This window comes from Sinohyriopsis cumingii, chromosome 14 (genome assembly GCF_028554795.1).
Source record: "Sinohyriopsis cumingii isolate HCF-2022 chromosome 14, ASM2855479v2, whole genome shotgun sequence".
In the NCBI taxonomy this organism is placed as follows: Eukaryota; Metazoa; Mollusca; class Bivalvia; order Unionida; family Unionidae; genus Sinohyriopsis; species Sinohyriopsis cumingii.
In genome coordinates this window covers 67,362,940-67,388,944 of record NC_142974.1, presented here as the reverse complement: position 1 = coordinate 67,388,944, position 26,005 = coordinate 67,362,940, and the positions used below count along the sequence as shown (strand labels likewise).

Here is a 26,005-nt window from a genome sequence, read left to right as displayed (position 1 = left end):
GAATTGTTAGTTGTCTTCATGTGGTGTGTCAAGAGCAAGATACAGCCTGGTGAGGCCCATTCCTCTCCAGACTGGATTACCTGATCTGAAATTCACTGATATAGTGTGGCACGCTCTGGCCCTGAGCACATGGTCGCTGAGCTCATCTTGGAGCCATTTCAACCTGGCCGTTGACTTCATCGACGAATACTTCCGACCAGTAATCCTGTGCAATCATCACACTATTGTACCCATAGTTTGGAGACTGGTGGGGGAGTGAGCGTGGTATTCAATCCCGTAAGGATCCAATGTACCTGTACCAGTGCCCAAGGGAAATAACATCTGAATGGAAAACATGTGAATGGGAAACGTATGAATGTGAAACAACATATGAACTTGACAAATGTGAAAGGGAAACGTATGACTGAGAAACAACACATGAATCAGAAACATGTGAATGGGAAACGTATGAAACATATGAATGGGAAACGTATGAAACATATGAATGGGAAACGTAGGAGACATATGAATGGGAAATGTAGGAAACATATGAATGGGAAACGTATGAAACATATGAATGGGAAAGGTATCAATGGGTAGCAGCATATACATTTGAAACACGTGAATAGGAAACGTATGAATGGTAAACAAAATATGACTTTGAAACATGGGAATGCGAAACATATGAATGGGAAACTTTTAATGAGTCAGTTGACCCCATAGTCATCGCGGTATTATGTTAACCACGAAAATGACGATAAGTGGCTCCTGTGAATTTCCGGTCGAAAAAGTAATTTTTGTAGAAGCATCAAACACGTATTTACAAAGAAAACACATTCTGTTTTTTACGTATCATCTTTACCTCGATAAATTGAACAAAAATATGTTCACTATATTTCTAATATTATCATTGCAACTGGTATATATAAAAGCCACATTACATTACCTGTCACAGAAATCGTGACTTTCCATGGCAGGTGGAGTTGGGGAACATGCAAGTATTTTTAGTGGACCTATAATGGAGCTTCTGTCAAGAAATCCCTCTCTGTGCGCAAGTAGGTGTGCATTGGGGTCTGACGTAACTTTTGGTTCATTAAATATTTCTCTGTTGTGCATGCAATGATCCATGTCACGTCGTCCATCCTTTTGCTACAAACGAGAACAATCAAATAATATCTGTAATTAAAGATACTTTAAACATTTGATAACAAACCTGCAAATTTATAAAATGAAATTTCTTTGTCAATCGTTATTATCATTTATATTTTATTTTATTTTATTTTATTTCATTTCATTTTCTTTTTTTAAATTTTATTTCCGCTATAACTTAATATCAAGGTCGAGAAAACTCCTTCAACACCTTACAAAAATAGAACCAATGATCACATGTATTGCTAAAAGAGCAATTTATAACCTAATATCGCGTATTTGTTTTGTTGGGGAGTGGTGGGGTAGGGGGTCGGTTTGTTTGTTGTTTTTGTCAAGGTATTAACATGTGGAAACACTGGTACATGTCCTTCCATTAACAGTCCATAAAAGGGGGATAACTCAAACAGTATTGAACTGTATATATGTGGGTGGTGTCCTTGCATACATTACAGTCAGCATGTAAAGTACGCTTGCGCATTCCATCTGCTTGAAGGATATCGATAAAATTCACACCAAAGAACATAGTATTGCCAATGGATATAAAGTTCCTTTCTTTGAAATGAAAATTCTTAAGAAAATGAGAAGACTAGTCTGTAATGTCTTTCTTAGTTTTGACTATATCTATAAATGATAACGTAAATGTAACTAGTTGAAGTTTCTGTCTTGACAACATTCTGTGGCCAGTTTTAGATCGAATGATCTTCGCTCGATAATAAAAGATTCACTCTCAAATATGTGTTCAGCTTACCAATTCTTGATCCATCTGTAGCGAGATTTCATTGTCACTCACTAATGGTCGCTTTTCCTCACTAACAGAATCTTTGGGAGGTCCTAATTCCCCTATATAAAAATTTAGTCATCATAAATGATGGCAATAAATATTTCATATGATTTAATGATGATTAAAAAATATTATCATTGAAAAGAAAGAAAAAAGGAACAGAAAAGTTACTTTGAATGAATTTTATCTTTTAAAATGAGGCAGCATCTGTGAGACTATCCTAGGTCCCTTATGCAAATCAACATAAATCTGTTATTTTCTAATTTTCACACTTTTGATGCTAATCTAATCAAATTAAAATTTGTAAAGGACATCGAAGTTAAGGGTTTATATTATTTGTCTCCCCAAGCGGCTTGCCCAATATGGCAAGTGCAACATTGAAATTCGCTTATGGATTAATGTGTTGACGGATAAATGATTCCTTCTGGTTGGTAAGTGCATTATTTGTCATTAAATAGTGTAGGCATATTTTTGATTCAACAGGTACACAATGGTGATGCTTAACAAAATTAGATAAAGCATGTTTAATATAACACTTTTATGACTGTTACAAAGCTTTCCGTAGTTGTTAAGAGAGTTGGGAGGCTATGAAGAGTATAGGTCTCTAGTATATGTGCATGGATCAGTGCTTTCTCTTATAGTTCATTCCACAAAGCATTGAGAATTTTATCCTATCTGTAGCACAGTCATTTTTCAGGTCAGCGTCATTAAATGTAGCTAACAGTATATAATTTGTTTCACACAAAGCATTTAAAACTAGTCAAGTAGCTTTAGCTATATTTAATGACGCTGATTTAAAAATGTGCTGAGCTAGGCCTGCATATAGGATAAAATTGACCATGCTGTGTGGAACGAAATAGCATAATACCAAACATTTCAACATCGTATGCGTTTGTGTCTCTGTCTCTCTCGAAATGTCTTTTATGGTGTGTTCTCAAAGATGGATTTACCTTAAGATACTATATTTTTGTTATAGATTTGTTGATGTTGTTGTTGTTTGATTTTAGTACAACTACGTCAAGCAGGGCCGAAGACAACAATGGTTTCTTTTTTTAAGTAGTTCTGAGCGCGTGGACACCTTGTCTGAGACGACTGGTCTGATATGACTAAACTGAGATAAGAAAAGTAAGGTTAGCAAAACAGCTAGATTTCTCTGTCGCATGGGTAAGAAAAAATAATATTTACATAGTAAATTCTTCAAATTTGATGACTGTGTATATGAGCATGTATATAAAACAGAAAATAATAGAGAACTATCTGCTCAGCAGCTTTATTCGCCTTAGAACTTCGTATACAAAAACTTAAAACACTAATTGGATTCATTATATATCAAACAATATGAATAAATGTTCTCACGATGACGTAGAAATTGTGTCAATATTGGATCAGTACTCTTGAAACGTAGACAAACTATGCTTGTGGTACATAAAATCAATAATACTTTATGAACCAAGCGCGATTAAAAGCAAACATACAATATTCACCAAAAGTCAAGGTCTATGACTCATGTTATAGACTTCAACACAGACACACAACCTCGTGACATAACACAAACGACCTGATGAGGTCATGGATTGCTGAGTCGAGACTACTGAAACATCCGAATGTGTTTTTGCAATAATTTCACTACATTATTTATGCAGTTTCCTCGAAGAAAATCAACGTCGTTTGATAAAATGATAAAATATGCTAAAACATAATTCACACGAACAAAACTGCACGCATTTTAGCAAGCGATGGGCGAAAACAAATATGCCTTAAGATCGTTTATCGTTCGAAAGACGGGCCGCAGATTGTCGTCCTTGCAGAGCGATTAAATTCATCACAGTTATGAAATACTTTGGTAGGTAATATATTCAATATTAAGTCATTACCAATTTGATATTCTACTTATCACATGGTTGTATTATAATGAAAACGTTTCAGAGAGAAAGAAGAAGAAATAGTTCGTGTTCATTCTGATGCAGATGATGCACAATTAATTTGTTGCGCGAAGAAAATAGTCCCAGATGCTAGTCTAATTATTAATGCGCAGTTCTATGACCAGTAACATTTCAAGGAAGATTTTCTACAAATTATAATTCAATTGCAACTCTCCTTTCCATATTAAGAACATTTGACACAGACAACACCTTTCTTTCAACACAGAATGTCCAATGGAAATTCCGTGTGATATCACATAGTCTTAGGTTAGGATAGACGAGCCGTATACATCAATGAGAATGTTTTCATGTTTCCACATAAAGTTTGTCACTGCTAAGCAACCTATGGGTTGAATATTCATATGAGTGGACGATAACTGGATTCAAGATGGACTGAAATGTGTAAGTGAACAGATATGTGTATTATTTGATATAAAACATTACTGTACAAATAGACATTGACACATTTTTTAGATTCAGATTAACGTTACCTAATAAGGATCGTATGAGTAAATTTACCACCTAAAACCGCTGTGACTGGATAATTGTTATGTCAGTTCAGAGACTGAGCTATTTTACCGCCTAAAAACGCTGTGACTGGATAATTGTTATGTCAGTTCAGAGACTGAGCTATTTTACCGCCTAAAAACGCTGTGACTGGATAATTGTTAAGTCAGTTCAGAGACTGAGCTATCTTACCGCCTAAAAACGCTGTGACTGGATAACTTTTCTGTCACTTCAGAGACTGAACTTTTTTACCGCCTAACAACGCTGTAACTGGATAATTTTTATGTCAATTCAGATTTTTCTGTCAGTTTAGAGACTGAACTATTTTGTCTCCTAAAAACGCTTTGGCTGGATAACTGTTCTGTTAGTTCAGAGACTGAGCTATTTTATCGCGTGAAAACGCTGTGACTGGATAATTTTTCTGTCAGTTCAAAAACTAAGATATTTTATCGCCTAAAAACGCTGTGATTGGATAATTTGTATGTCAGTTCGGTGACTGAGCTATTTTACCGCGTGAAAACGCTGTGACTGGATAATTTTTCTATAAGTTTGGAGACTGATTTATGTTTACATTCTTCTTTGAACAGAAGCGAGTTTTTTAACTCCAATAAGTTTACACTCTTACGTGTCATATAGTTGTTTCCATGTTAGAGATATACACCTATCCACTGACTCCTTGGGTTAAATCTAATTGCCAAATAAAATCATTTTTTCCTTTTTTCAAACATCATCACCGTATTGCGTAATTTGATATTCCGTGACTTCTTTTTGAGTCATGGGCTTTGATTTAACTGTCTGCCAGTTAACCAGATTTCCAATCTATTCCGAAATTCCTGAAGCTTGTCAGTGAATACCATAAACTCGTGATAGTTTAAAATTATGATTGTATTTATTAAATCTAAGTATCAGTATAACGACACGTATGTCGGCCAATTAAACAAACAATTAGTAAAGAAAATATTTAGAAAAATCTTTCAAAGGTGTTCATGCTGCAACACAGTGAAAATGTGCATGATGCAAAGCATATGCGTTTACAAACAGTTTTAATTGGTCCGGATTAGAAAGATAAGCTTGAGGAGTCAAAATTAGTTGGCTTGCAGTCAGAGCACGGTTCGATGCTCTCTGCACGTCAAAACTGTCTTTATTATTATTCGACGCCTTTAACACATTATAGTACTCCTGCGGAACACTCAGATGCTATTGGAATTTTTTTATATGCGTATTAATTTTCTACTCAGAAATGACAAAATTTCTTGCCGTCAATTACCCAAAATAGGAAAACGATCTTATCATTATTACTTATTACCATACTCTCAAAGGCTACTGCAACTACTTTTCCGTCCTTGTTTACTGGTTACAACGGAACAAGCGTGATTAACTAAGCCGTAGCGTCACTTGACTTACAAATAATTAAACTTCTCTTTAACAAATCTGATATCTTGAATAATAAGTCAAATCCCGCTGCAAGCAGTTATCAAAATAATGTTGTCCTTCCCATACCAAATCTCCATCAAAGCCTCTCACAAAGTCACGCTTCTAACATTTCAAACGCTATCATCCCAGCCTCGAATATAACTTTTCTTAGTTATTCAGCTGGAAATATCATTCCTGTTGCAAAATGTGACAACGGTCCAATAACTGTAAATAACAGATGCGAGTCTGCTACTCCCATGCGTCGATGAACTCGTGTTATTAGCAGTCATAGTAACGATTTTATAAAACTCCATTATTAAAACTGATATTCATATGCAAATCAACTGTTAATAAAAAATGAAATTAGGTTTGTGAGAAGAGAAATTTGTATGAAGAAAGTTGAAATGTTAAGCGATTTTCTTTTGTTTTCTTTAATGAGTGTTTTTAAGTATCTGAAGACCGCTCCGATGGCCTAGTTGTTAGAGCGTCTGCCTCGAACGATGGAGGTTGCTGGTTCGAACCTCGGCAGAGACATACCAAAAGCTTATAAGAAAATGATACTTGCATCTACCTCGCTTTGGCTCTCAATATTAAAGACTTAGTGTTAGGACTTGTCAGCTTGGTCTCAGGTTAATGCGTATTGGTGGGACATGATGCTACATGTCTGCGGTAAGATGTCCCAGCGATGTGACTGGAAAATTGTTAAAGCTACGTTTAAAATCCAAAACACACATTATCTCTCTCAGACACACCAATCAATGGACATAATGTAAAGAACACTCTCATTGAAAAAGAGGACCCCTTTTGATAAGAATGTTGTGGAATTAAATGTGTGTATTGATCAATCACTATGACACTAGTAATTAATTAAGAACCGATTCCACCCCTACTGTGTGCAGTATTCTAAAATATGGATGGTCCGTGTGTGTGTGTGTGTGTGTGTGTGTGTGTGTGTTTTATGTAGCTTTAAATATTTTTCAGTCATAACGCTACGATATATGCAGTGTGGAAGTTTATAGTGATGTCTAGCACTGAAGTATGATGCCGCAGACATATAGCATGAAGTCCCACCTAGTCACGTTGTCCTGACACCAGGCCTAAAAGTCCTAACAATAACCGCTTAATGTTGAGTGCCTGGCGAGGCAGCTGTTAGGGTCCTGGAATGCAGTTGGAATCTATTTATGTTGCTTGTGGTTGAAGGAACATAAATTCTGAAAGGATTTGCATGTTACCACCATGACCAGACCATAATATAAAGATTTAACCTTTTGATCAAACTTGTGTGATAATAATATATAATGCAACTAGCGTTACCGTGTTCGTCAGCGTCTGCATCTTCAGAGATCCGTACACATGGAAGCGTTCCATTCGCAGCACTCAACTGCCCTCTATTTACCTACATGACAAACATAACACAATGTTTAATAATAATAATAATAATAATAATAATAATAATAATGTTGTAGAGCTTAACGCCATTTTTCATGGCGGCCATTATTAATGATGGAGGAAGAACCCGAACAAGAAAAAAGTGAAGACGGCAAGCTTTGTAAAATTAAACAAATAATTTATTTCCCTAGAAAACAAGGTAAAAATGAGGAAAAGAACTTACTGTTTTAAGAATCAAATCCAAAATGAATCCAAGAATAATCTCAGAATTACAAATTAGAAGTCCTAGTAATACAGTGTTTTAATATGTTTTAGTTCGAGTCCCGACGAACATCCGAAGTGGAAGGCGAAGACGTATACTGTAGTCAGTACAGTGTCAACAGTTCCTTGTTGAACCAAAGATAATAATATTCCAGTTTTTAATTCCGAAAAAAAAATTCATTAAATGTATTTGTCCAAGAATTTTATATAATCACTTAACTTTTACGCGGGAAAATAATTAATTTCTTAAATTCCAAATAATTTGAAGAAAATTAAAATTTAACTCCAACTGGTCACAACAGAAAAGAACATATTGACTTCTATATGTTTTAAAAGCCCGACTCAAATTATTTCTCAAAACATCGCTATTAAATCCGCTACTGCGCAATTCCGGTAGAACCAGAATTCGAATTAATAACGTAGATTATATATACATGTCTAAAGTCACGTTCTCCCAATGCAAGCTAGATTTCACTCTATAAGAAAATATTTCTAAAAAAAATAATATTAATATATATATATATATATATATATATATATATATATATATATATATATATATATATATATATGCACACACACACACACACACACACACACACACACAGCGAGAGAGAGAGACAAGATGGAAAACTTCAGCGTTGCAAAAGTCTTTGAGAAACATATTTCTATTTTTTCTTAATATCGTTTTATCTCAATAAATATTGTTCTGAATTATCCCTGATTTTAACTATTAATGAGTCTATTGTTAATCAAGGACACAACTGATTAAGCTTCAATAAGGAAACAATTTACTAATTCATAGACATTTTAGGTCACCCTAGCGTATTTTAATATTCTGCTAACCTTTCGCCACATGGATTGGGAATAGATTATGTTTTTGTTACTGTAAGAGCGTTTCTCATGCACATAAAGGAGGGGTTGTCCCCCTTTTGATGTTATCTCTTACGTTTGAATTATGAATATAAAACTGTAACTGGAATCTTCACCTTCACCAAGCCATGCGCAAATTTCAGAAATATTGTATAGTATACTAACAGAACATTTTAAAGGTAGCGATTAATTAAGATAGCAAATTAGTATATGAAAACATGAGTACTATATGAACTAAATCAAAGTACAAATGTATTTTAATTACGCATCGTTTTGCAAAGATGAAAACCTGAACACTATATTAGTACTATTAGAAAACAAGTTAACCATATCTTCTTATAAATTTGCTAAGAAAGGTATCATTTATCACAAGGTCCTAATTGACAAGGGGTCCTTCTAACAAGGGTTGCTCACCTGTAAACCTTCTTCTTTCTCTAGTGGCATTTCCATTAAATTTGTTATCCAGCTGTCTCCAACAGCTTAAATAAGTCTGAAAGCATATGTAAAATTAAATTTAAATTTTTAAAGAGCGTGTTTAATCAAAGTAATGGATTATCTTCAACCTTAAATTAATCTTCAAGCCTAAATCTTGATTTTAGTTGTGCAGATTATAAAACATTATTGTATGTACATAAAAAGTGCCCAGCGACAGCAGATAAATGCATTTACAGGTCCAAAAGTGCTGAAATATGCTACACAGAACGCCCTGGAAGACGGGAATGTCCAAACACTTGGTTTTCCAAGCGATAGCAAGGAAATCCTTGTACGTAAGTGCGTGTATTATTGAGTGTGGTTGTGTGTGTTCTATTAAATGGTTGTTTCGTATCAGCTTTGATATGTGCAAATGGTTCAAACGTTTGGCATAAATAATATGTTTCACTATAAGAGATATCATGCTGAAACATATGGTTGCCTTTTTGTGTAAGCGATCTTTAATGATAAGTCTAGGTCATATGAATGGAAATGTCCATACACGATTAACTGTGTGGCAAGTATTTAGACGATAAATTCTAGTGCGAAGTTAAATCAGCTTGAGCCAGTACATTTTTTTTTTTGCTAATGGCACGGAATCAACAACAATCTATGAAACGTCATTGACATCTTTCTAATTCAACTCGAATTGTTGCCAATACGTAAATATGGCTTGCGCCTATGCGAGATCATGTTCTGTTGAACCTTTGTTTTACAAATATCAAACTGGGGTATGAAGAGTTGTATTTCGTTAGTTGGGGTTTTTTATTCTGGGTGGGGGTGTGGATTTTTAATGCTTGAAGTAAACAATGGTGTGGTTGCTAACACGACAGTACAACACTTTATCTGATAGGTTTCTAAATTACTAGTCGAGTAAATCAACTCCAAACAAAATAAATATGTGTGGGTTCTGATGAAAGATATGTAAGTCTGGTATCACCTGTTTATCAAAACCTGTAATTTTGCTGCATGCAAATCTTTCCAAAACACACCTGAGCAGAGTTTAGACACTTAATATTAGTTTGGCAATAGCCATATCTGGCGCGAAATTCAAACTGACCGCATCACAGACGGTTGTTCAATTCCACGTGGATCTACAAATCGCCAAACATAGGACTTCGTCTTGATTTTTATGCACATATCTCCCAAGCAGCTCGTCAGAAGACGGTAGCTCAAACGCTGCGAGAAACACGGGTAAATGTATAACATGTACACTATTGTGTGAGACTGTCTGCAGACTTGTGTAGGTTTTAATGAATAGGCAATATCGACCCCTAAACCGCCTGTCAATATCAATGAGGTGTGTGGGTGATTTATCGCACTTCATAAATACCTGGAAAGGTAATTACAAAGGTCACCAGATCAGTAACAGCTTTAATACGATTGACATTATCATTGAAATTGGTTTTTTACTGCGTCATCACAAGGTTTCTGTGTCGTATGTAGCGTGCACTTTAGAGTTTGACTGACTGACAATGTTACATCTAATTTACCTGGGACTAATATTAAATATCAGAACCAGTCTGAATAGTTTTCTTCAGTATCAGTGGTTAGCTCTTCGTGTTCCAGCTCAGCCAAAACTTTCGCGTAGCTCCCTTCAGTACAAGCTTGCATACGATCAAAATGTCTAACAATAATGGGGCAATTATCTATCTTCATCCAGCATGAAAAAATCAGACAAGTGCAAACTCCAAAGAAGAAATACGTCATTATGAATTAGATACATGCACGTGCCATTTGTTTTTCTTCAGTTTTTAAATTGCATAAAATATAGGGTTCACAGAGTTACACGGTCATCATTTGTTGGATCTTTTGAAAGTGCAACATATGAATTATGCAATATATAAGAACTGAAAAGGTTATCTACTCTTTTATATTAATGTTTTTTATTTTATTTATATTTGTTATTGCTCTTTTGCTGCTTCTAATTTTCTCAAAGTCCTTGAAGTGACAATTACCTACCAGAGCTTGCCGCCTTTGATATGGGAATATCTGAAGTAATGCTATGTTCTTTAACCCACACTGAAACCATCAATCATATACCAAAATACCCAAGATATACAATGTTCATTTTTAAAAGAGAAAACAAGCAGAATTACCAGTGATGAAAACTTGGGAAATTCTTCTCGTACAACCAAACTGTGTGCAAACTACCCAACAGAAAAGCAGAACCAAAAGGAGTGATATTATCTCTTACCACAGCATCAGACATGTTCGAGTTATCTTTCTTTTTTTTAAAAATTCGAATATGACTTACATGCAATGTCAAACGCTATGGTGGTGCTGTACAGTTTTGTATTTTGCACAGATGTTAGATTTTTAAAGAAAAGAATTCCCCAGGTTTTCCTCACTGGTTATACCGGCTATCTAAAATGATTCAAGTTGTGAATCAATATATTGAATTATTCTTCATGCCATCCTAAATCATGTTAAAAACGGGATACCATATAGTCAAGGAAAAAGACTTAGAAGAATTATTTCGGATGACACTGTTTTTAAATCATCTTAGACAGAGTTAGGTCAGCATTTTTAATCAGATATTATCCTAATGACGTCATTAATATTGCTTTCCATAAAGTATCGTTTCTTACACAACTTGAATTTTTACAATATAAAATGAAAAATAGAAATGAAGATATCATTCCTTTTGTTATTGAATATAATCCAAGTTTGCCTAATATAGGTAAGATTATCAATAAATATTGGGATTTATTAAAATTATCATGCAAAGCAAGTGTTAAATCGTTACACGAAAGCAAACCCCACACTTGCTTATAAAAGGACTAAAATTCTTAAAGATTTCCTAACTAATTAAAAATTAGAAGAACCAATTATAAGGTAGAAACATCATATAAAAAGGATCATCAACAAAATGTATTAGATCTAGATGTTTCAACTGTTATTTTATTAATGAAAACACTTCTTTCAATAGTAATAATGCGAAAGAAGCCTTTAACATGCGTTTTGATACTAACTGTGCAACATCAAATGTTATGTATTCGATCACATGCAAAACAGGTGGCATCCAATATATTGGAAAAAACAGTCAAAAAATATCTAAACGTATGAACCAAGATAGATCAGACTTTAAAAAAAATTTATATCGATCAATCATTCTCATCTCATATTGCCGCACATTTTAACAATAGTACCCATACTTTGCAAGAATTCTTCTTTCAACCTATTGATATAGATGATTCTGGGATGGAGCGTCTGCTAAAGGAACCAACCTATCGGATTCGCTGTCTTAATACGTTATATCCAAAAGGTCTACATTCCAAAACACTATTCGACTTCATTAATCATTTGTTTTCTCGAATTATGTCCATTGTTTACAATTAGTTAAGACTTTTTATATTATACTAATTTACAGAATAACTTAACTAGGGAAAGTGTAAAATAATATCATAAAAAAGAAGTTTACTAATTCTTTAAAAACTAAAGTGCATTTTTAAATTAATCCTCAATACATTATGAGGGGCCACGAGTGGCCGAGTGGTCTGAAACGCTCTCCGTTACGGATCACTGCCATCTCAACTTTGTCTGCGTGAGTTCGAGTCTAAGATTCAGCCAGTGTGGGTATGTGTGAAAGCTAGCCACTAGCTTCTCGTGGGTCGGTGGTTCTTTCCGTGGTTTTTCCCGGGTTCTTCCTCCACCATTATTACTGGCCGCCATGTATAGCATATCGTGTGCTGAATATGGGCCTTAAACCTTACAACAATAACAACAACAACAACAACAACAGCAACAACAATACATTATGATTAATTATTTATAAAATACTTGATTATAAGTACTATGCACACCATACTTGTTTTATTATATAAATTGAATTCTGATGAAATATTGAACATTCGTCAGTAATATGTAAAGATATGAAAAATTTATTTTATTTTTTCATATATTTTTATATTTTTTTAATGTGCCTTATGCATAATAAAAATATTGATAAAACTGTTTATCTCTATTTATTCCTAGATTTTAGAGATATTTACCAATAGAGATATATGTATCTTTAAGATCCAGTTTTATGTATTTTTATGTATTAAAATAGCATTAATCTGTGCTGTACATGCATATCTCCATGTCAATTATTCGTTAAAGAATAAGACAATTAGGTCAAAAATGTAAGCTATAATGTTGGCTTGTTTATTTCATATTGTTTATATCAATGATAACTTAGAAATAGAATTTATTATATGCTCATTTATTTTCTACGTTAACTTTTGCATTGTTAGAATCGTTCAGTATTTTACCATATTGCACACCTTCATATTGCACTCACGTGCAGGGCACGTGTGCTCAACAGTGTATTAGGAACTACTCTGTAAACAAATCATGTACACTCGTGTAGCAGACGCTTTACGTTTTGGTTGATTAAATTTGTTTCTGAATGAACTAAAGCAGATGTTTAATGGACTGCCACATACAAGCTGCTTTTGTTACATTCCGAAATTAACTTTTTTTTAATTCAATGTTTCGGATTTCGGCGATAGACGCCAGATTTCATAAAATTGCTGGGTACATACAAATTACATACAAGTTACAAGGCAAAAACTGTCTCCATTAGTTGGTAATAAGAATGGCAAAAATATACTTACAGTTTTACATCCTGAATTTCCTCAAAATGTACTTTCTTAGTTCTGCAAATCCGAATTACATGAGCCATGTCATGGGTTCTCAAGCTTGATTACACATTTCGAAATTGTACTGTAATTTCTACTATATTCAAAATGCAGTTACATCCTCCTTGCTGCCCTCTTTTTGATTAATGCAATTGAAAGACGTCATATTTTCCCACATTATTATTTCAAATAGTCAAAGACAGAACACACATACAGATGTCAACACGCTTCTCTCTAGATGCTTCAATCCGATGTATTTAATGTACAATTTGCACAGAAGAATCCAGTCCATTATCACGACATTTGGTAGAATCGACAAAAATAGCAAAATCTATTCATTCCAGATCAAATGGAAAAGTTGTTACAATGCGCATTCATTCATAATATGACTCCAAATTTTAATTTTAAGCAGACAAAAAGGCCATTTTCTTTCGTAACTTATGTCTAGCGCACGACTAAGTTCAAATTTGTTTGTGCGGAGTTATGTGCGCATTAATAATGTTGCTGTTGTGTAATGATGAATCTGCTCTTGAGTATTTAGTTTGGAATACGGCATACATTCAATTACTTTGTTTCTTGTAGTGTATTTTGTTTATATTAGTAAGCTTTAGTGAGAATAAGAAAATGAGCATATTAAAAAATGGTTACTGCATTTGTAACGGAACATATGATCTCGTTTTGTCGGATGGATATACTGCACTCACAAGGTCGAGCAGTATTCCATCCGAAACACTCGTTCATATTTTCCCATACAAATCCAGTAACCTATAATTATGATATGCTCATTTTATGTTTCTCCGTTAACTTTGCATTGTCAGAATCGTTCAGTATTTTATTATACTGAACTCGCTGGCAACTTCATATTGCACTTATAAAGGAACTACTTTCTATTGTAAACAAACATTGGACGAAGATGGCCAGCACTTTTTGTAAACAAATCATGTACACTCACATCGTTTACCTTTTGGATGACTACATTTGTTTCTGAATGAACTAAAGCAGCTGTTTCGTGGACTGCTACACATCAGCTGCTTTGTTGAATTCCGCGTTAGCTTTTTTGATACAATGTTTCGGATTTAGGCGGAAGATGCCGGATTTCATAATATTGCTGGGTACCTACAAATAACATGCAAGTGACGAGGCATGAACTGTCTTCTTTAGCTGGTAATAAGAATGGCAAAAAATATACTTTCAGTTTTACATCCTGAATTTCCTTTCTTAGTTCTGCAAATCCGAATTACATGAACCATGTCATGGGTTCCAAACTTGATTACACATTTCGAAATTGTACTGTAATTTAGATTATATTCCAAGTGCAACTACATCCTCCTTACTGCACTCAAAATGAAATAAACATGACATTCCATAGCGTCTTTTTGATTATTGCTATTGAAAGACTTCTTATTTTTCCCACATTATGAATTCAAATATTCAATGACAGAAAAGAAACACTTGTATATATCAACATGCTTCTCCCTCGCTACTTCAATCTGATGTATTTCATGTAGAATCTGCACAGATGAATCCAGTCAACAATCACGAAATTTCATAGAATTGACAAAAATACTAAATTCTATTCATTCCAGATCAAACGGAAAAGTTGTTGCAATGCTCATTCGTTAACAATATGGATCTAAATTTCAATCTAAGTTCAAATTTATCTGGACGGAGTTAAGTGCGCATTAATAATGTTGTTGTTGTGTAATGGTATCTGCTCTTGTGTATTTAGTTTTGGAATATGGCATACATTCAGTTACTTTGTTTTTGTAGTGTATTTTGATTATATAATTAAGCCTTAGGTAGAATAAAAAATGAGCATATAATCAAAATGTTACTGCATTTGTGTGGGAAAATACGAACTCATTTTGTCGGAAGGATATACTGTACTCCCAAGATCGTGTAGTATTCCATCCGAAAAACTCGTTCAGATTTCCCCATACAAATGCAGTAACCTATACATATTTAATGGCGTAAGCAATGATACTTAATTCAGTTCGAATTTAGTCTGAGGAAGCAATAAAGCGAAACCGGTCACATATTCTACGTGTTCATTTTGTTTATTTTATTATATAATGTGTGTGTGTGTGTGTGTGTGTGTGTGTGTGTGTGTGTGTGTGCATGCGTGCGTACATGTATGTATTTATGTATGTATCTATGCATGTATATATGTATGTATGTATGTATGTATGTATGTATGTATGTATGTATGTCACATATCGGAAATGTGAAGATCTAAAAGGAGCTAAAGGAGCGTTAACAGCAAGGCAGATAGTGGGTCAAAAGACGATACTACCGTAAGGCAACTAGCAGGACACAAGACAACACAGAAAAACAACTAACAGGGCACAAGACAGCTGAAATCAGCTAAAGCTTCTCCATGCAAATATTCCTTAATCCAACTGGTTTTTTTACGAATAATCAAAAGATTTCATAATCCATTACTATTTTGAATTTCTATGCCAGCGATCGAGTCGAACTATACTGACGCTATATAAGTAGACGTGTTTTATCACATTCATTGTCTTATTTGCATTAATATTCCCATTCATTTTACGCTAGTAGGTGCATTAGTGGATTTACAAACAGAAATAAAATCGATTCGTATCACTTTATTCTATTTTACTCCAGTCAATAAAAATCGATAACAATATTCCCAAAAAATTACATCTGCGATGGTATTAATTGCTTGGTCAAGAAAACATGAAATCGAAACATCCCCGGCCCTTTCCGTCAAGTTAACAAAACACCCTCATTTAAATGTAACTCGCCGGTATTGAGAACTATGTTAGCCAACATTTTTTTTTTCTTCATGCGGTACAATAAGGCGACTGAAGGAGACAAAATCGCAATCGGAATATTGACGGCCTTTTCTGTTGAAACATGTATGGTGCACATCAGCGGAGGCGAATCCCCAAACCATCAGATTTGTATATGTTCCTACAACTACATCCAAGATTATTTACGAACCTGGCGGAGTTGGACGAAAGATGTTCGAACTGGAAAACATGGTGACATGTCTTACACAAGTACACGCTCAAATCCCACAATTTACTTAATTTATTTTCAATTTTGTTTTTATGTGTGGGTTTTTTTATACTTTGAATTAAGCAACACAGTTTAATTACTACTCATGTTTACTGTGCATTGCAGAAAAAAAAACGGTAAACAGAAGACATTACGGCAACACGACTTATTCATCTATACGTTATACACGTTAGCTAGCCGATATGAGGTTCTAGCAGTCTAATTCAACATTCCGAGTCTGATAAACAAAGTGGTCATACTGATATGATTTATTAGACTGGGTCACGTTCATCGCAATTGGTCGCAGGTATAACTTGATTTTTTCTCTTTATAAGCATAGACATAATCATAAACTAGTCTGTTACTAACGTCAACATGTCAAGAATAAACAACTTCAGAATCACTAGACAGTAGAATTTCGTATCTGGAGTTTGTTCTATGCTCTTTTTTATCTTCGTTAACTTTACAATTTCAGAATCGTTCAATATTTTACGATATTGAACTCGCGCCCACTTCATATTGCACTCATAAAGGAACTACATTATACTGTAAACAAACAATGGACGCAGACGCTAGCACGTTTGATTTTTAAACCAATCATGTACACTCACGTAGTAGGCGCTTAACGTTTTGGCTGATTAAATTTGTTTCTGAATGAACTAAAGCAGATGTTTGGTGGACAGCTACATACCAGCTGCTTTGCTACATTCCGCGTTAACTTTTTTTTTTTAATTATTGTTTTTGATATAATGTTTCGGATTTAGGCGGACGATATACGCAAGATTTCATAAAATTGATCGGTACCTAGAAATAACATGCAATTGACATGGCATAAACTGTCTTCTTTAGCTGGTAATAAGAATAGCAAAAATATATACTTACACTTTTACATCCTGAATTCTCTCATAATGTACTTTGTTAGTTTTGCAAATCCAGATTACTTGATCCATGTCATGGGATCTCAAGCTTGATTATACTTTTCGAAATTGTACTGTAAATTCGACTATATTCCATGTGCAATTTCATTCTCTGTACTGCACTCAAAATGAAATAAACATTATATTCAATAGAGTCTTTTTGATTATTGCAATTGAAAGACTTCATATTTTCCCCACATTAAGATTTCAAATATCCAATGACAGAACAGAAACACGCTTGCGATCTCAACATGCTTCTCTCTCGCTGGTTCAATCCGATTTATTTCACGTAGAATCGGCACAGATAAATCCAGTCTATAATTAGGAAATGTCGTAGAATCGACCAAAATACCAAATAATATTCATTCCAGATCAAATGGAAAAGTTGGTGCAATGCGCATTCATTCACAATATGACTCCAAATTTCAATTTTAAGTAGACTAAAACGCCATTTTCTTTCGAAATTTATGTCTAGCGCGATTAATTCAAATTTATTTGGGCGGAGTTGTGTGCAAATTAATAATGTTGTTGTTGTATAATGATGAATCTGCGTCTGTGTATTTAGTTTGTACTTAATTTGGAATATGGCATGCATTCAATTACGTTGTTTCTTGTAGTGTATTTGTATTATTATAATTAAGCCTTAGGTAGAATACGACAATCAGCATATAATAAAAAGATTACTGCATTTGTATGGGAAAACAAGAAGTCGTTTTGTCAGATGGATATACTTAACTACCAGGGTCGTGCAGTATTTCCATCCGAAAAACTCGTTCATATTTTCCCATTCAAATGCAGTAACCTATAAATATTGTCGATAACACAGAAAATTACACATTATCATCAATCTATAATTAAACAATGATTCTCGTGGCACATATCAACTAAAACATTTCAACAAAACAATTTTATCTACAGACAATATTGTGGCGCAATGCCTTCATTGACCTTACTTATATATCCAATTGTCACGTTATACCTTCAATGACGATATTTCTGTGTACATACATTCAACTCAGTGTCACATAATAAACTTTACTTGTTTACATTTGCTAGTTATTTATGTCTGTTCTATATGATTTAGCATAAAGAGAAAGAAATACATCGTGCAAAAAGTATTAATTGTTTAAACTTAAAATGTGCTCCTACATCGCTTAACTTAATTTCTTCGTTGCAACAGGATGAAATTATAACATTGAACCTATAGCAAATCAAAACAAGTTTACCTCATTGACCAATTTTTTTAAAGGAAGATATTTGTCCTCTTTATATATCATTCTAAATTGCCCTAAGTGCCATTTTATACATCCTGTGATAGGATTGTACTTTTCCTTATTAGATATTCTTGTAAAGGTCCCTAAATGTCGTTTTTTTCATACCGCTGCAAGCTAATGGGCTTATATCAAGCAAACCAAACACCTGCGTGAGATTGGCTTAAAAGTCCATGTTTTCTCATATTTCCAAGGACTTCAGTGCAACAGTCTTTGTCAACGGAAAGGGTCCCACACATTGAAACAGTTCAAATAATTTAGCTTTAATCACCCAATGACCATACGTCACGAATTTCTCTATTGTATCTGTTAGACAGCAACGTCCGTAAAGCTACTATTCATCAGTCACAGGTCCATAGTTTTCCGACCTTTATGGGTAGTAAAAGCTGGGGAGCGGAAGTAATATTGGTTACGCGATAAATTTAATTAACGCTTGTTCTGATTTCATAATAAATGTAAGAAACGTGTCGAATAAGTAATCGCCTTAGCTCGCCAAAGGTCGAAATTATTCTGCAAGTTTCACAAACTTCGTTTTAGAAGACACAAACTTCGTTTAAGAAGAGCCCTCGTGTTAGATCATATAAGTACATCCATGCTATAAAAATGTGTTTGTGTAAGGAACAAACCCACAAAACACAACACAGATACACACAGGCACACATACACATATTAAGCAAACGAACACAGACGCACACACATGCACACACGTACAGCCACACATATGTTTTCGAATCCCATGTTTATAACATCTTATCTGGGGTACATGGTCCATGATGGTGTGTTTTCGAACCCCACCATCTGCGTAGACTAGTTTTACTACCATGGGCTGTCCTTGGATATAGCACTTTAATAACCCTGGCACTAAATAGCCTATTTGTTTGATGTGCCATAAACGCTACACTAAATTATCTTAACATAAATCGTCCGGTGAATTATCCTCAGTTATCCACACACACACACACACACACACACACACACACACTGCGAGATTTTCCAAACAATTTGGCTTGCATATATAAGACTTAATACATAATTCTAATTAAACAATCTATTTTAGGTATAAATAATATGTTTAGAAATCTAATTAACTTTAATTAAGACATGCATGTATTCATGGCCGCTGCAGCTCTAAAAGAAATTGATGAGGTTCCTATATCAATTATTGTTCGCATACAAAAGTACAAGGTCGACTACTACCAGCATGGGTAGCGACAACAAACGTGACTATGCATACATACATAATTTAATATTCAGAGAGCAATGCTTGCGTGTCTATCTATATATCTCTTATATATATATATATATATATATATATATATATATATATATATATATATATATATATATATATATATATATATATATATATATATATATTCGTATTTGTCTGTTCAAATGTACGATAATGTTTTTTAAATTGTCTCAACTAGACCTACACAGTAACAGTATAAACAAAAGATCTAGTTACGCTTAATAGGTACTTACAACTACCTTTGTACAAAGTAAACAACCTATTTACTAGTATCAGTTACCATCTGCATCCCCTTTTTTCATCAAAAATTTTAAGCGCCGAATTTTTTTATACATACCACATAGTAAATTGTATAGCACACTATATATATATAAACCATACCTTACTAGCTAACTTGAAGCTGCATCACTTTGTAAATATGAGAGTTTACAATGCCTTTCTAACCTCTTTGACGAAGTATAATATGATCCAGTGCTCTTCAGTGTCTCCTAGATCCAACCGCTTTGTATATTCCAGTTTGTGCTACAATGAAGGGTAAAACATCTGACCTGTTTATGTGGGCGACTCGTTCTATAAATTGTGTCTGGTGATAATAAAAATGAGCGGTCACGAAAATACACATGTAAATATTATGACCTGCATACTGTACTGTGTGAAGATGTCCTTGTTTTGACAAAACGTATCTGATTTCCATTAAATCAAATGGACTATTCCGTGACGCTAAAGGTTAACGTTGTTCGGGTATTACACAATCATCGTTAAAAGTACTTTTCAGAAAGTTCCAGTTATTAGCCTGGATGCTAAACTCTCTCTCTCTCTCTCTCTCTCTCTCGCACACAAACACACACACATACTCACACACACAATAAGCATGTAGTAAGTTTGCTCTTTAATGAGAGGAATAGAAGCATTGATCTTAAAAGTATGTGCAATTTCTTATAGTAAAATTACAAATTATGCCAATGAGATGGAATACCCAAGATTCAAATAATGTGTGTCAGGGCCGTATCGGGGACCTGACCACCCACCCCCCGTTAAGCAAAACAAAAATAAAACGTTCACACCCACACACAAACGTACAATCCCTTTTCCCTTGAAATTTGATCTTCGTTTTATTGTGCGCACATTTATTGGGTATTATTTGCACACTTTGAGTAAATAGACACACAAATGTTTGCTCTGATGCCTTTTCGAGGAAAGTCAGGACCCTTTTGGGAACAAAACTCGGCCCCCAATATGTGTTGTGATCTGGCCCGCTATGTTACATTCTGAATGTTAAATGCAATTTTAGCTTCTGTGTTCCTTTCTTAACCATTTTTAAAGAAAATATTTTATCAATATTATACATAACAATTAAGTTGTGTATATCATCACACTTTTAATAGTCAAACACTGTGTACTTTGTCAAGTTCAAAAGTCAGAAACAGCGAATTCTTGACACGATTCTAATGAAGTAAATTAAGCACGTATTTGCAACGTTATTCTCTATAATGTCGACGCTTAAAAAACATCCGTACAGAATCCGTGACTTTGTATTGGAATGCGTACATTTGATTTATCATTTAATGCAGAATAATGTTACGTTCTGACCTTGTCCGATCTGTAAGGTCTCTTTTAATCCACTATTTAAATACCGACTATTTTAATCTTCGTATTTTCAGAGCTTTTAAAATTATTGAGATAGATTCTGATAGGTCAGTTTATGGATTCATATTGAATAGTGTAACATTAAGGTCTCACTGGACAGATTATCTGGTGAATTTTCATCGAACAATGACCTATTGCAGAAAAATGAGAATAATTTTACACTGAAGATACAACTGAAAACAAATTAATGATCTTTGTAAAAAGCATACATATGAGATTTTGACTGCAGCAATCAGGTTAATTCCTGATGCAACTGGTGGTTTTTTATACGAAAGCAACACTGCCATCAACCCCTAAATTTTACATTCATTTTTGACAGGAATTCGCTATTTTGAATATTTGCCTGTGACAAGGCAGCTAAAATAATCATTATGTGCCTTATGCTTGAATAAAGTTCCTTTGTACTATAATAAATTAGCATAATTTTCATCACCCCTCAACCCTCTAGATTTTTAGATATTTACCTCTGTAGCAGACACACATAAGCCAAGTCGACAGCTCATTTGCAGCCCAAGTTACGCATTTGATCTCCAATGCACATCTAGCTGTGACAGGCAGTCACCAACAAGCCAACCTATTTCCAAGCCTAACTCAAAGTAAATCTCAACCACATTACATATTTAGCTTATGTGTGAATTCATAAATGCTAGGCGTGTGATAATTAGGTTGATGCTTCCTACCTTAGAAATTACCCCGTGAGGCCTAAAATTTAATAATCTGAGCTGAAATATAAAAGGCGAAACCAAAACAGAAAAGAAACGGATAGCTTGAGGAGAAAGGTTCAGTGTATTATTGTTTCTCGAATGACAATACAATTTGATATATGTCATATGACGTTCAAGAACTTTTATATTCAAGAAAAGGTTCGTTAACGTCGTTGACGTCAGCTTCGCATATGCTCCCGGGATCGTACCTACATCTTACCGTTTAGTCAAAGTTATGTCTTGCAAAATATAAAACCCAGTCGATAAATTTATTGTTTGGTTGTTTGATGCTTCGTTTTGTTTAAAATCTTCATATAAAGTCGTTGACAGTCCCAACTTTCACCTCTTATCATAATTTAATTTACAGTCACCTATGCGTATCTAGGTACTGTACAGTCATCTATATGCATGTATTTACTGTAATGTAACCTCAAGTCATGCATTTACCGACTTACCAGTTCTAGGAATGCATTTACTGTACTGTCACTTCTAGGTATGCATTTACTGTACTGTCATCTCTAGGTATGCATTTACTGTACTATCACTTCTAGGCATGCATTAACTGTATTGTAACCTCTAGAAATGCATTTACTGTACTGTTACTTCTAGGTATGGATTTACTGTATTGTAACCTCCAGGCATGCATTTACTTATTGTAACCTATAGAAAGGTATTTACTGTACTGTCGCTTCTAGGTATGCATTTACTGTATTGCAATCTCTATGTATGCATTTAATGTACTGTCACTTCTAAGTATGCATTTACTGTATTGTAACCTCCATGCATGCATTTACGTATTGTAACCTGTAGAAATGTGTTTACTGTACTGTCACTTCTAGGTATGCATTTACTGTATTGTAAACACCAGGCATGCATTTACTTATTGCAACCTGTACAAATGCATTTACTGTACTGTCACTTCTAGGTATGCATTTACTGTATTGCAAGCTCTATGTATGCAGTTACTGTACTGTCACTTATATGTATGCATTTACTGTACTGTAACCTCTAGACATGTATTTACGGCAATACCAGCTCTAGGAATGCATACACTGTACCATCATATATTTTAGGTATGCATTTACTCTATTATCATCTCTAGGTATTCTTTTACTATATTGCAAACTCTGTGTATGCATTTACTGTCCTGTCACTTCTATGTATGCATTTACTGTATTGTAAGCTCCATGTATGCATTTACTGTACTGTTACTTCTAGGTATGCATTTACTGAATTGTAAGCTCTATGTATGCATTTACTGTACTGTTACTTCTAGGTATGCATTTACTGTATTGTAAGCTCTATGTATGCATTTACTGTACTGTCACTTCTAGGTATGCATCTACTGTATTGTAAGCTCTATGTATGCATTTGCTGTACTGTCACTTCTAGGCATACATTTACTGTCATGTCACTTCTAGATATGCATTTACTGTCTTGTCACTTCTAGATATGTATTTACTGTCTTGTCACTTTTAGGTATGTATTTAATGTATTGTATGCTCTAGGTATGCGTTTACTGTCCTGTCGCTTCTATGTATGCATTTACTGTATTGTAAGCTCTAGGTAAGCATTTACTATACTGTCACCTCTAGGTATGCATTTACTGTAGTGTATGTTGTAGGTATGCGTTTACTGTCCTGTCACTTCTATGTATGCATTTACTGTATTGTAAGCTCTATGTATGCATTTGCTGTACTGTCACTTCTAGGTATGCATCTACTGTATTGTAAGCTCTATGTATGCATTTGCTGTACTGTCACTTCTAGGCATACATTTACTGTCATGTCACTTCTAGATATGCATTTACTGTCTTGTCACTTCTAGATATGTATTTACTGTCTTGTCACTTTTAGGTATGTATTTAATGTATTGTATGCTCTAGGTATGCGTTTACTGTCCTGTCACTTCTATGTATGCATTTACTGTATTGTAAGCTCTGGGTAAGCATTTACTGTACTGTCACCTCTAGGTATGCATCTACTGTATTGTAAATTCTAGGTATGCATTTGCTGTCATGTCACTTCTAGGTATGCATCTACTGTATTTTAAGATCTAGGTATACATCTGTTGTACCTCCAGGTATGCCAACATATTTTTTAGTTCTTCATATTCTGTTTTTTTTTTTTTTTCTCATGTAATTTGAAAACAGTCTGACAGTACTAACACGGTGTGTTGTTAGGGGTGGGTGGGGTATCTGAGGCACGTGTTCTGTAGTCTCAAACACATTATGTACACGTAGTAAAAAAGAAACAAATTTTAGATTTAATGTAGTCGGCGATGTTTTGTTACTTGTATGGCTGCTCAGTTATCCTTCGATTAGACGGCGCAAAAGAAAAAGATTATCAAGGTAATTCGTAGTAGCTTTATTCATGTTGCTAAAATAATGTTTGAGTACCAAATTTAGATTGTTACGTTAAGATTTTTGGGACTGATTTTACTTCTTCCCTGGAATATTTGTTTTAATCCTTAAACAAGATTAGCTAACTCCAATAAAAGAATTGTTTACCCGGCACGTTCCATATAAAATGTATGTACACGTGAAAAATCTCTTTTTTTCTATCGATGACGTCATATCTCCGTTTCGCATTTTCTAAAAGGATTTTTCAGAAGAAGTAGGATACAAGGAATCGTGAAAAGCTTGTCGTAAAAGCAAACTACATGATCTAAAAAGAAATTGATAATTTGCTACAAATAACCTATCTTAACTGCTCCTTTGACAACTTTCTGAAGGCAAACATGGAATTATACCGCTCACATAACACCAAGCATTTAATAGGTTTGACTGGATAGAGTGGGATTGGCAACTCGAAAACGGACGTTTTGGGGGCAACTGTTCATAATAAATGTTAGGAGCTAAAATTAGTGGCAATACTTACACAGAAAGAAGTTGCAAAACATCATATATATATATATATATATATATATATATATATATATATATATATATATATATATATATATATATATATATATATATACATATATACATATATAATATACATATATACATATATATATACATATATACATATATAATATACATATATATATATATCACTCAAATCAAGTCTTCCTGGACACAACAACCAGACTGGTAGAAAGCAAACTCTATACAGCAGACATCTACTCTAAACCAACCAACAAAAACCAGTATTTCCCAAGCAGTTGTCATCCAAAACACTGCATTAGGAACATCCCATATAGCCAGGCACTGAGGATACACAGAATTTGCTCTGACGATGCAGCATTTCTAAAAAGGTCTCATGAGCTATCGAAACATTTAATTTACCGAGGCTACGACAAAAGACCTGATTACGGAGGCAACCCAAAGAGCTAAACAAACAAACCGCGAAGACCTAGTCAAATATGGTAAAAAGAAAAAGACTGATAAGACACTATTTATCATGACCTACCATCCAGACAACCTCAAAGTAGGCAAAATCATCGGAAACACAGACCCATAGTGAAATCATCGAACGGAGTTAATCCCTGCTAACAAACGTAGCAGCCTACCGGAGACCAAAAAACAAGGACATCCTAGTCAGGGCGAAACTAACGTCAATCACTAATCAAGGCCAACCTAGTCAATCTGGCCCTTGTGGCATAAAAAGGTACAAAACCTGTCAACATATGACAAAGACCAGGACATTTTCTAGCACAGTGACTAGAGAATAACTAAATATACATGGTCCAAAAAAAAACGTGCAAAACAGATGTCATTTATCTCATCACATGTAAGATCTGTATCCTTCAGTATGTAGGAGAAACTGAAAAGCTACACAAAAGAATCAACCTTCATATATATGTTTGGATGACA

At 34.3% G+C, this 26,005-nt stretch overlaps 1 protein-coding gene across 4 annotated transcripts in view; it reads right to left on the bottom strand.

Moving 5' to 3' along the window:
- The window catches only part of LOC149784054 (uncharacterized), a 67,860-nt gene that overhangs the window by 24,986 nt on the left and 16,869 nt on the right, over positions 1 to 26,005 (bottom strand). The window contains exons 1-5 of one of the 4 annotated variants that reach the window (XM_089932151.1): positions 20,279 to 20,391; positions 8,689 to 8,764; positions 7,066 to 7,147; positions 1,877 to 1,968; positions 926 to 1,128 (exon numbers count right to left, since the gene is read on the bottom strand). In XM_089932151.1, coding sequence (XP_089788277.1) covers positions 926 to 1,128; positions 1,877 to 1,968; positions 7,066 to 7,147; positions 8,689 to 8,724 — 413 coding nt within the window. In that variant the 5' untranslated portion in view covers positions 8,725 to 8,764; positions 20,279 to 20,391. Of the gene's footprint in view, positions 1 to 925; positions 1,129 to 1,876; positions 1,969 to 7,065; positions 7,148 to 8,688; positions 8,765 to 14,331; positions 14,444 to 20,215; positions 20,392 to 26,005 lie in introns of those variants that run through there. The other 3 variants (XM_089932149.1, XM_089932152.1, XM_089932150.1) reach the window with 3 other exon arrangements.